This window comes from Nicotiana sylvestris, chromosome 5 (genome assembly GCF_000393655.2).
Source record: "Nicotiana sylvestris chromosome 5, ASM39365v2, whole genome shotgun sequence".
Taxonomy (NCBI): domain Eukaryota; kingdom Viridiplantae; phylum Streptophyta; class Magnoliopsida; order Solanales; family Solanaceae; genus Nicotiana; species Nicotiana sylvestris.
In genome coordinates this window covers 111,130,508-111,143,016 of record NC_091061.1, presented here as the reverse complement: position 1 = coordinate 111,143,016, position 12,509 = coordinate 111,130,508, and the positions used below count along the sequence as shown (strand labels likewise).

General features: G+C 39.2%; 1 protein-coding gene across 1 annotated transcript; it reads left to right on the top strand.

The window, feature by feature from the left end:
- Window positions 1-270: 270 nt before the first annotated feature.
- LOC104239971 (probable adenylate kinase 6, chloroplastic) lies at window positions 271-12,314 on the top strand. The gene is made up of 4 exons (XM_009794743.2): window positions 271-967; window positions 2,398-2,538; window positions 10,796-11,068; window positions 11,785-12,314. The coding sequence occupies exons 1-4, from the start codon at window positions 650-652 to the stop codon at window positions 11,926-11,928; spliced, it is 876 nt and encodes a 291-aa protein (XP_009793045.1). The 5' UTR covers window positions 271-649; the 3' UTR covers window positions 11,929-12,314.
- The last annotated feature ends 195 nt before the right edge of the window (window positions 12,315-12,509 follow it).

Sequence of the window (12,509 nt, the reverse complement as noted above, 5' to 3'; positions counted from 1 at the left end):
TTGAGATTATTAAAAATGTAGGTTATGAAGATAAAGAAGTGTGAGTTATGAAGATAATTTTTTAATGTAAAATAAATTAAATAAATGATGGAAAATCCCAAAAAAGGAGAAAAAAGATAAATATGTTTCATGGAGGTGCCACCTCACTTTCCTATTGCCCAATTTTATATTTATATATATAGATTAGAACTTTTATTTTATTTTATTTTAAAACACACTAAAAAGTAATAAGGCCACATTACATGATTGATGTTACTCTCGGTATCGTAGTTCCAAGGTAACGTGAACGCAACACTAAATCTGGGAAAACATCCGTTTGTAGATCTCCTGCCCTCTGCGTGCTGTGACTGTTGAAATTGAAACTTTACAAACGCCTAAATAAAAGGTGACGTAATTATCACATTTTCATGGTCGGCATATACTATTCTCAAACACAGATTTCCCTTTCTCATTTTTTCACCCACGTGTTTCATTTCTCCAAAGTCTTTCAGACCCCAACTCTTTGCTGTATATCAAATTCAATTCAATTCAATTATTAACCCCATAAAGGCAGGAAGAAAAAATATCCCAATATTCTCTCAAAGATTCTGCATTTTTCTGAAAATCTCTCGCTCTCTAATTCCTGTTGGGCTTTATTCATTAATTAATTATGACGGTTTGGAGCCACGCAGTGGTAAGATGGCGATGTAGTAGAGTCACCAATTTAACCCACCGGGGTTTATGTTATAATAAACCTTCTAAAACTGACCTTAAAGTACCGCCGTCGCCGGCGAATTTGCCGGCGGGTTCTCCGGCAAGTAGTTTTAAAGAGAAGGGCAGAAATGTGCAATGGGTGTTTCTGGGTTGTCCAGGTGTGGGAAAAGGGACGTATGCAGCTCGACTTTCAAAGCTTCTTGGCGTACCTCATATAGCTACTGGTGATCTCGTTCGTCACGAACTCTCCTCTCATGGCCCCCTCGCTTCTCAGGTCTAATTCTCATGTAATTTTATAGCTTTCTTATAAAATTTTAGCCCCAAGATTTTGCAAGATGAGAAGGGGGAAATTGAATTAACTTGTATAATACAACTTTCTTGGCTTCTGTTTTTGGAAATATCCAGATTCCTGCTTAAAAGGTTTAATCTTTATAGTGCGAGTGTGTGTATACTTAATGTTTAAGTGATGGTGTGGAAAAGTGTCCATCTTTTGCCTGAAGAATGTGTGTGTGTGTTTGGGGGGGGGGGGGTTTAAGTGATGAAGAAGTTTCCATCTTTTGCCTGAAGGATTTAGGAAACTATTTATGAAGTTGGACCTGTGGTTTTGATAACTGTATTTTGTAATAAAATGAAGGATTCCTACAAGGCCTACATTAGATGAGATCTGCTTATGGTTTAATTGCTGTCGGATTCATCAGTCTAGAATCTTCTTCCCCCGACTGCAGAAAAGCAGTCAATGCGAATAAATTTTTCCTTCTAAATATTTTTGTATGTAATCTAGTGTAGGATTCAAGAAACTGGCTACTAAATAAACAAACCATACACGGCTTTATCAAAAGTCTAGTTTAAAAGAAAAAATGTAATTCCAATAAGTCTGCAGGCTAAGACGCCAGAGCTTATAAAAGTAACTCATCTACCTAAGTAAGATCATGGATCAAAAATCAGCATTGGGAACCTCAACCTATATACCAGGTTCAATGGTGAAACTTTTCGCGTCCTCCTCCGCTGCACCCCCGACCTTTTATCTTTGACTTGTTTTAGAAAGTTTGATTTAATTTCAAACTTACTCAATGGTAAAATCAGAAGCCACTTTTGTGTAATAATATGGCAACCATGAGCAGATGAGAAAGTTACAACAGGGTTTATGGCATCTTTTAGAGTGAGGTAATAACTAAATAATAAAGCAGGAAGTTGCAAGTTTCCCATGTCAGTGGCGTGAGAGATAAATATGTAGTAGTTCTTACATTCAGCTGTATATTTTAGGTCTTTGCTTAACATCATTTTTTAGCATTTGTTTCCCTGACCTTGGACGATATAATCATTAAAAGAAAATCGTCAACAGATAAAAAATCTTCAAAGTCAAAGAAAACAATACTGGTCACAGGAGTATTATATTGCTTTCTCATGAATTCTGTCATATTTTCCAATAAAATAAATGAATATCATTTTGTCTGATAAACAAATAAGAGAGTGACAGATCTATGCTTTTGGTGCTACTTCAATCTATTGTATTGAATAATTGAAAGAGTTACTTCTGTAGTAAGGCAAGTCAGATTCCTATGCTTATAGGAGTATGTAAAAATATGAAACTACATATATATCAGCTTTGGTTGATAGTGCTCTTCATTTTCACTATCCTCTTTTCCCCTCTAAAATTGTTCTATTGACTAATTTGCTTTATTTACTTTGTTCCTTCTTTTTCAGCTTGTCGATATTGTCAACCAAGGGAAATTAATCTCAGATGAAATTATAATAGATTTGCTGTCTAAGCGACTTGAAGCTGGAGAAGCTAAGGGTGAAGCAGGATTTATACTTGATGGATTTCCTCGAACTATACATCAGGCGGTGAGCCAGTTATTTTGTAATAATTGCAAAGATACATTAACCTATGTCCAGATTGATATTTGCAGTTGCTGGATAAACATCTCCAATAGGGTTAACTTACTAATCTGAATGAAATCCTTTCCTTATGATACTTCTTATTTATATGTGTATTGTTAACATTTATGTTTACATGTGTTAACTGGGTTAAGATCTCGCACATCTATCTACTTTAATAGGCCATACTTTCTTTTCACTGTCTGGCATCCACAGATGCTTGCATAGAGGAAATGTATGAATGTTCTATATAGGCAAGGATGTGTTACTGGTTATGGCTGAACCTGAAACGTTGCTTCTCAGACCAAGTTGAATCTGCTGTTTGAACGAATAAAGTACAAAAGTTGTAAAGCAACAAGAAAGCTTGACATGGTATTTCAATAGTGCGAAATTTTAAAGAATGCAGCTCTTTGAAGTTGGGGTAATTAGAGTAGAATGTAGATGGTGCTTGATCTTACACGAAATATGTTTTTTTTTTATTTTATGTCTAAGTTTCTGCAAAGAGCAAAACTCTGAACTATATAAGCCTTTTGCAGACATTTTAACCAGTGCTTATTGCTCTTATAGATGAAATCTATGGAGATAAGAGCAAATATCTGCATTAAGCATATCTTATTAGTTGTTTCCTGGGTTCTTCTAGTGAAACCTGATATCTGGACGAGGGTCCTTGCAACACATTTTCACAAGTTATTATATTTCAGCTTTATGTAATTAATTGTCAATATTTGTGGCTTGTTTGAGCAAACATGTATATCATCTTATATGTTCTCTTAGTTGCTACTACAAACTTCTAGAGCTTGCTTCTTATTCTTATGTCAGTCATGTAAGTAATGTCCTTAAAAAGTTTTAACTATGTGCATACCAGATTTTTTCATTACTGGTAGTCTTTATAACACATTAACCTCTTCTCAGAACTGCCTTATACTTTCCTACCTTCTTAACGTCAAGCCTAAAATTGTGTGACTATTATGATTGTTTCACTGGCATAAAAATTTTCTGTCACTATTCTTGCTAATTATGTGCATTAGCTGGTTATTTTGACAACTTTATAGAATTAATAATTTGTCCTCCAGGCCTAGAGAACTATTTTTTTGTAATAAGGATGGCACAAACAGCATTGGGGATATGTTCCAATGTTTTCTCTTTAAAAAATATAGCCTTTCAGTCATGGTTTTATTCTCTGTTTCTCCACCTTGTATGAGAGCAAAGGCCAAATATAATCTCAGAACTAAATGCCCTTGCGTTAGTGCAATTATGGATAGTGAGCACTTTTATGGCGCTTTTTGTTGATTTAATAGCTTGGTGGTTGAATGATTGCATTTTCTGTTAGAATTATGTGTCTGTTTTAAAGGGGTTACAGGCTTACTGTTTCATGTTACTGATTAAAAGAGTTACACCTTTAGAGTTTTCTTCCTTTGTTTTGATTAGAGGCTAAACTGCTATATTTTGTAGAACTTTGCTATTGTTGCTTAATCCATCTTCTATTTCTTCGTTGCTTTATTTATTATTATGTTATCTGTGACTGACTGCTGCACCAATATTTGTGGGATTTGAACAACTTCTAGATTGTTGAAGTTGTCAATAACTTCATACCAAGGAAACAGCTTATCAGAAGGTAGAGGGATGAACTAATTGAGGATGTAGTCACCTAGCTGCTATTAGAGCTGCAAAGCAATATGGTGTACTGTCGTATTGTTCGCTGCTGTACTTGAATCTGTTGAGAGAAAATCTTGGATATTTTTCATGTCCCATAACTAAAAATGTCAACTCATGCAAATGAAGATAAACAGAAACGTTTAAGCATGGATATGTAGGGAGATTCTAATTCAGATATAGGGATGAAAGCTGCATCTTTGTTGAGTTTCTGGATTTTATGTACTGGTTATAAACCCCTCTCCTTTCTTCACTATTGAAATAAGGTAGAGCTAGGACCAGAGCATGGTTATCTTTTGGCATTCTTTCATGCGAAGTCAACTCAATGTCTTCACTAATGATATAAGGCTTGTTGTACTAGGGCTGCTTGCTGGAGTCTCTTCACGAGTTTAGAGAGAACTCATTGCAGGTCCAAGCAAGATGATGGTTTCAGCTGACTTTTGAGTTCCCAACTGTTTTGGGTTGATTAACTTTGTTTTTTTAATGTAGTATTATCAATACTAGCAACGTGAGGGTTTCCTTATGTGTTTGAAGCTGTTGTTTTCCGTTAGTCTGAGAGTAAAATCAGCAACAGAAAATTCTTCTTGGTTAAAGTTTTCTTCATGAGTTTAAGTTTTTTTAAATGTCTTCGTGAGTTTATGTTTAGTCAGTCCTAATCCCCTATTGCTTTATTGGTCAGTCATTTCCCCTATCTTGCTCTTTCTTTACCATGAGTCTAAAGCTATGTTTCTCCGACTCTTCAAAATCCCCGCCGCACCCATGTCGACACGACATGGGCGTGGGTGTAGGATCCACACTGGATTTGGTCAACTTACCTTAGGTGCTTTGACTACATCTATATATATATAAATATACACACACACACTCTTTATATGTCGTAATATGCGTTTACTGGCGTATTCCAGCACTTGGATCCATACCTAGAATCCTAAAATTTATGTGATGAACAATCCGACCTTTAGATCCGCACCCGTATTAGATACCCATACCCGAGTCCAAGCAACATAGGTCTGAAGTGAGAGCAACTTTGTTGTACCCAGATTTCACTATCTTCTCCATGAGAGATACATTCTCAATTCCTAAACCTGTTCATTTGCTGGTTTTTCTCAACCATATATATATGTGCTTTACTGTCAGTATTGTGAACTGAGATTACTTGATCACTTGTTTTTTGTCCAAAATCAACTTGCTCATTGGATAAACAAATATCTCATGATCAGAGCTTGGAGCTTGAATCCCCAGGCTGCCTGTTTTATTCCTTTTCAATCGATGACTGCATATAAATGTATCTATGTGAATAGTGTTTGTTGCTTATATACTGTATGCATATACACAGTCATTGATGTAATTCTTAATCGTTCCAGCTCTTGTTATTTTCACCCTATTCAGAAATTCGTGTCATATGTCAATCGACCCTTTATCTCTCAAATTATGTATGGACCGCCATAACTGTCCACTTACTAGTAAAACCCCAGGCTCTGACTTAAATGTCAAAGTAAAATTAGGATGCTGGGGCCTGGAGATATGTCTGTCGGCTCCTCTCTTCTTTTTTGTTCTACAGTTCATCTCATTTTCAGATTCGACATCTCGTATCTCGTTGATAAACATTCTTGATCATTGACTTCTTGTACCTGGTATGGCAGATGTCAGAATTTTTCTTGTGACACTACCATTTCCCTTTCAAAATATGTGTAAACTAAGATCCACTATTTTGTGGTGATGTTGGGGTTAACTCGACTGTTTTGGTGAGTCAATGGGTAGATAAATATTATTTCGTGACCAAAACTGATTTATGTTTGCGCCCTGCATGTTGTCAATGGGCAATAGTTCCCAAAATGCCTGTGCTTTCAAGATATGTGTAAACTACGATCCACTATTTTGCGGTGATGTTGGGGTGGACTTGACTGTTCTGGTGTGTCAAATGGGTAGATAAATATTATTTCCTGGTGTGTAAAGACCAAACCTGAGTTATGTATGTGCCCTGCATCTTGTCAATGGGCTATAGTTCCAAATATGCCTGTGCTTTTTGGATGTTTCATCGATAAGCCTCTAGCTGAGCCTAGATGGTCAGTCTGGCCTAGCCTCACCTCCAATCATTTTCTAGGATTATCTTCATTTTTCTTTTTCTTGGGACCAAAAGCTCCCAATATAAGCATTAATATGACTTTGTCGGAGCTGCAACCCCTTCTTTTCGTCCTAGTTGTATTTTTTTTTTTGATAAGGTTCTTCCTGGCTTTGTTAGCTCCTAATGTTGAGACATGACGGATGCCGGGAAGAAACAATGTCAAGGGCTTGTACATTGCCCCTTGGCATGGTTCGTGGAAGTTTTGACAAAGCAATGTATGGAGTTGGGAGTGTGTCTAAGTTGCGCACGGACTTGGGCAGGTCAGCTAGACAAGGTGTCTTCAGTGATGGCAAGACAACCTTGGTTGTGGGCGACGGCTATGGCAAAGGAAGATAAACACATGGCACTTGACTAAGGCATGTGTACGGAACAGTGGGATGGCATGGCTGTGACGAGAACGTTGTCATAAGCAAATGTGCGCGAGGCATGGTCCGAAGACAAGGCTAGGCAGGCTAAAGGCAAAGTGTGGGCAGAGTTGTGAGACAAGTGTGCAAGACATGTGACAGTAGGGTAGTGCTGATGATGGCCATTTCGTGGAAGGTCCCATTAAGGGATGAGTGCTCCAGCAAACATGGCTGAATGCTCCAGCAAACATGGCTAAGTGCTCCAGCAAACATGGATAAGTGCTCATAATGATTATAGTACTTATATGGCCCACTTGTAAAAGCTGTCCCTTTGCATTTGCCCCTTAGTAATCTGGCCTTTGTAATCTGCCAGTAGCAGCCCCTATATATATGTGTTGTATTTTGTTGTTATGGGGGATCAGATCATATGTGAGCCATCCAACAGAGATTCCTTTGTATATATTCTGCGAGAATAGTAAAAGTTTGGGTTTTACCCGTAATTGTGTGTGTTGCTTACGTTTCATAAGTCTGAAATAATCCTAAGTATTACATAGTGAGTGAAAAGAGGGCTGAAGTAGCTTGAGTGTCAGGTTACTACCGTATAGTGTCATTTGCGAAAAATTGACCCTGTATCAAGGCAACTACATGTAGTGTCATAGACTTGTATATCTTCTCAATCTCTTTCATCTTGATGCTTAGATTTGGACCCATCACTCTCTGGAATTTTTGTTATTTTTGGCCAAAGCTCCTGAGGTCACCGGTCATATCTGTCACGACCCTAAACCCGAACCTGGTCGTGATGGCGCCTCTCGTGAAGACAAGGCCAGCCGACACTTTCCACATTCCAGTTTTAAGCAATTAAATAATAAGAATTAAGTCTAAAACGTAATAAATAATCCAAAAGTAAGTAGTGAACATTACAGTTTGCGGAAATAAAATCCAACACAGCCCGATACCGGGGTGTCACTAGTCATGAGCATCTACCAATCCGGATAATACAAGAAAGGTCTACCAAGCTACTACAGAGTCACTAATCAAGGAAAGGAAATGAGATAAAGGGGGAGAAACACGGGACTGCGGACGCCAAGCAGCTACCTCGTGAACTTCAAAGTCTGTCGGGAGCTCTCAACTCTCGCTAGCAGGATCAGCAACGCCTAAATCTGCACACGGGGTGCAGGGAGTAAAGTGAGTACTCTAACTCAATGAGTAATAATCATAAATAAAGACTGAAAACAAGAAATCACGTAAGGCACATTACAGGCTATAATGAAGCAGTAAAAGCAAGTAAATCAGTGAAGATATGTAAAGTTATTTAGTTCAGTTTAAACTTCATGAAATGCCTTTTTAACAATTAAGCAGATAAATGACAGGCAATAAGAAAGATAAACACATAAAAGATCGCCCCTCGGGCAAGATCATAGAACAACACCAGCCCCTCGGGCTATCTCTCACATCACAATGGGTACCCGCGCTCACTGGGGGTGTGCTGACTCCTGGAGGGCCCCTTACGGCCCAAGTGCAATATCAAGCCATCTCGTGGCATCATCACTAGGCTCTCGGCCTCATATCAACAAGCCATCTCGTGGCGTACATATCTCAGGCCCTCGACCTCATAATCATAATTTGGTGTTTCCTCACAACATAGGCTCTCGGCCTTACTTAGTCAAAATCCTCACAAGCCACTCGGGCAACAGTAAAACATAGTGCTCAGCCCAACATATCATTCAAAATATCATTTAAGTGTTAAAGCAGAGTAAATATGGCTGAGTTATGAAAAACTATAGAATATAGCATGACTGAGTTCAAGTATAAAGTCAAAACAGTGAGGAAATATCAATAAAAATCCCCTAAGGGTTCAAATAGTTGGCACGAGGCCCATATATGGCATTCAGCCCAAAACATGATGATAGCAAATAGATTTCAGTCAAATACGCGGTAAAATAGTCGTTCGGGACGGACTAAGTCATAATCCCCAGCAGTGCACGACCCCACGCTCGTCATCAAGCATGTGCATCACCTCAATATAGCACAACGATGTGCAATTTGGGGTTTCATACCCTCAGGGCATCATTTACAATCATTACTCACCTCAATCCGGTGCAAACTCTAGCCCGTGACGCCTTTGTCTCTCGAATCGGCCTCCACTCGCGTCGAATCTATCCAAAATCAGAATCACGGCGTCAAAATATGCTAAGGGAACGAAGCCCAAGCGAAAATAATCAATTTACAACACAAATCCCGAAATTGGCCTAACCCGACCCCCGGGCCCACGTTTCGGATTCCGGTAAAAATCACATCAATGGATTCCTCATCACTCCCCGAGTTCATTCATACCAAAAGCATCAAAATCCAACCACAAATGACCCCTCAAATCCCAAATTCTAGGTCTCCAATTTCAAGCCCTAGTTTCTTCAATTTTAGGCTTAATTTCCATGATTAATTAGGTAGATTTCACATTAGAATCGAGTATTAAGTCCATGAATCTTACCTCTCCAAGTGATTGCCCTTGAATCCCTCTTCAATCCTCTTCAAAAAGCTCCAAAAACGCTCAAAAATGGTGGAAATAAACCCCAAAATCGCGGACAAGACGACTATTTAAACATTCTGTCCAGGCCTTATTTCCTTCTTCGCGAACGTGGTCAACGCCTCGCGTTCGCGAAGCACAAACCAACTTTGACCAAAAATTACTCTTCGCGATTGCGACCTGCCCATCGCGAATGCGATGCTTCTTCCGCCTGACCCTTCGCGATCGCGTTACCTCACTCGCGAACGCGATGAATAAAATACCCTAAAGCTCAGCTGCCCAATTCCTCTACGCGAACGCGGTCCACTTCACGCGAACGCGATTATCAATCACCTAGCCCTTCGCGAACGCGGAGCCTTCCTCGCGAACGCGAAGGCTTAATTCCCAGCCTTCACCAACTAATCCTTCGCGAACGCGAGGACCCACTCGCGAACGCGAAGGTCTAAATTCTTTGCAACACACAACAGTTTTTCTGCAATTCCAAACAATATGAAATGGTCCGATTGACCACCCGAGGCCCCCGGGACCTCAACCAAACATGCCAACATATCCCATAACTTCATTCAAACTTGTTCCAACCTTCGGAACGCTCAAAACATCAAAACACCAAATTCGCATCGTATTCAAGCCTAAGAATTCCAAAATATTCTAAATTGCGCTTTTGATCAAAAGCCCAACCAAACCACGTCCGAGTGACCTGAAATTTTGCACACACATCCCAAATGACACAACGGAACTACTGCAACTCTCGGAATTCCATTCCGACCCCTATATGAAAATCTCACCTATCAACCGAAAATCGCCAAAAATCCAATTTCGCCAATTCAAGCCTAAATCTACTCCGAACTTCCAAAACACATTCCGATCACACTCCTAAGTCCCAAATCACCTCCCGAAGCTATCCGAACCATCGGAACTCACATCCGAGCCCTCTAACACATAAGTCAACATCCGGTTGACTTTTCCAACTTAAGCTTACTCAAAAGAGACTAAGTGTCTCAAATCTTACCAAATCCTTTCCGAACCCGAGCCAACCAACCCGATCACATATAGAACCGAAATGGGGGGACCGGAGCGACAACTCATGAGACGACTGGCCGGGTCGTCACAATATCTTTGTTGCCACCAGAATTAGTGACTGCTTTTGAAATTCTGTTAACAAACTGGGATCCAATGAGCAAAAGCTGAATTTTTGTCGTCAAGTGTTCAAGCAAGGCTATTTTTATATTCTGGACCTTGTTGACTTCACCTACCACTTTAGCACCTTTTCCCTTGTAAAATTGTTTTTTTAGTTCAGTCCGACCTTGTAGTACAATTGAAGCGCTCTGCAGTCCTTGGTTCCTATAGTTGGAGGTTCTGTTTCCCCTATTGTTGGACCTAGAGATGAAACAGATCTGATCTGTGTAAAGGTCCAGCCAAGAATTATCAGCAGTGTAAGTAGTCCATGGTTGTCTGCTCCTCTGGTTACTAGCTTAGCTATTTTGTGCACTGAAATTGTTATGATCAATTTCATCTCCCGGTAAAGATACAAAGTATATCTTCTGAATCCAATTCTTCATGTGTTGTTTGGTTGTTTAGGAAATCTTAGAAGGAGTAACGGACATCGACTTGGTGATTAATTTGAAGCTCCGGGAAGATGCATTGATTGCTAAGTGCTTGGGAAGAAGGATTTGTAGCGAGTGTGGAGGTAATTACAATGTTGCATGCATTGATATCAAGGCTGATGACGACAAAACTAGAATGTACATGCCTCCCCTACTCCCTCCTTCGCATTGTGAAAACAAACTTATTACGCGGTCTGATGACACCGAAGATGTTGTGAAGGAACGCCTCCGCATCTACCATGAAACGGTATTGCTCTACTTCATCTTTTCTCTCTTATTTCTCATTTCTCATGATGTAGAGTGGTTAATAAAAACCCCAACTATTATCCTTTTTATCGCTATAAACTGTGTTCTCTTCATGTAGTTGAGTGGTGAATAGACCCCTACTAATATTCCTTTTATCACTATAAACTTTGTGACACTTGCATAAACAACAAAAAATTGTCACTACAACTCTAAAAAAAAATTTATTAGTGAGAGAAATTATGAGTTGTATATGTAGAGGACAACTATATAAGCAGTTGATTGCAGCAGTTGCTTGATTTAACTTTTTCCTGTAAATGTCAAATCAAAAGATAATCACTCTTTTTGATATCCGTGTGCAGTCAAGTGTGGCATTGATATTTTTATGAGTCAAGCGTGGCATTCAGATATCCTTTATTCCATTTCGATCTTCTTTCTTTTAGCCGATGCTAACTAGTTTGGAATTGAGGTTTAATTGGTTGACTGTGTTGGAGCTGCTCTTGTGCACAGTTCTTTTGAAGTGGCCAAAGATGTTTGTTTGTCCTGATATTCATTTCTTTTGTGCAGTGGTTCCTCTTCCTGGAGTTGTGTTTCTTGTGTTTGTTTCCTTTTTATTTTATGCTGTTGTTTCATATCCTGATATGCTTTCGTCTCAGTTTACTTCCTGTCTACAGTCATATGCACTAATCAAATGCTGGGGGTATTATGTTGTTCCTGCAGAGCCGACCAGTGGAGGACTTTTATCGCAGGCGGGGTAAGCTGTTGGAGTTTGATCTCCCTGGAGGAATTCCAGAGTCGTGGCCGAAGTTGCTTCAGGCTTTGAATATCTATGACGATGAGGATAAGAAGTCTGCAGCAGCATGATATTCTGTGTCTTGTCGGTAGGTGTACTAGTGTTATAGGTTCATTCTTTTCATGCATTCTATTTAAAAGCAGGATATATAACGGGGTTCTCCATCCCTTCTCTTTCTCCCTCGCGGTTGTATAATTGTATTATGCTAAGGCAACTGTAACAGTTGTATGATATTTTTTGCAAGGTCACCGGAGCTGTATATTTACCTTAGTACGTCGTGTGATAGCGGTATCATAATAGTGGATACATTTTAGTGTTAGACTAGAGAGAAAATAGTTTTTGCATGTTCCGTCATATCATATCTCTGTGTGCTAGAACTATGCTGCTACCTTTGGACCTACTGGCAAGATGCCTCCCAACGGGTCTTTGTTAAATGAATAGCTTTTGTTTGCTTCTCTGTTTTCATGCTTTCTTCTTTGTCGTCTGTAGTCTGTTTTCAAGCTGCGATTGAAGCTTTTGACTTTGTTTCTTCAGATTTATTGTTCTCCTCTCTGAAAATTTTCAAGTGTAAGCTTACAGAATTAATTTTAATTTTTCTAGTCCTCCTTATCGTCATCATCATATCCGCAAAATCTAGAATCAAACTAACTTG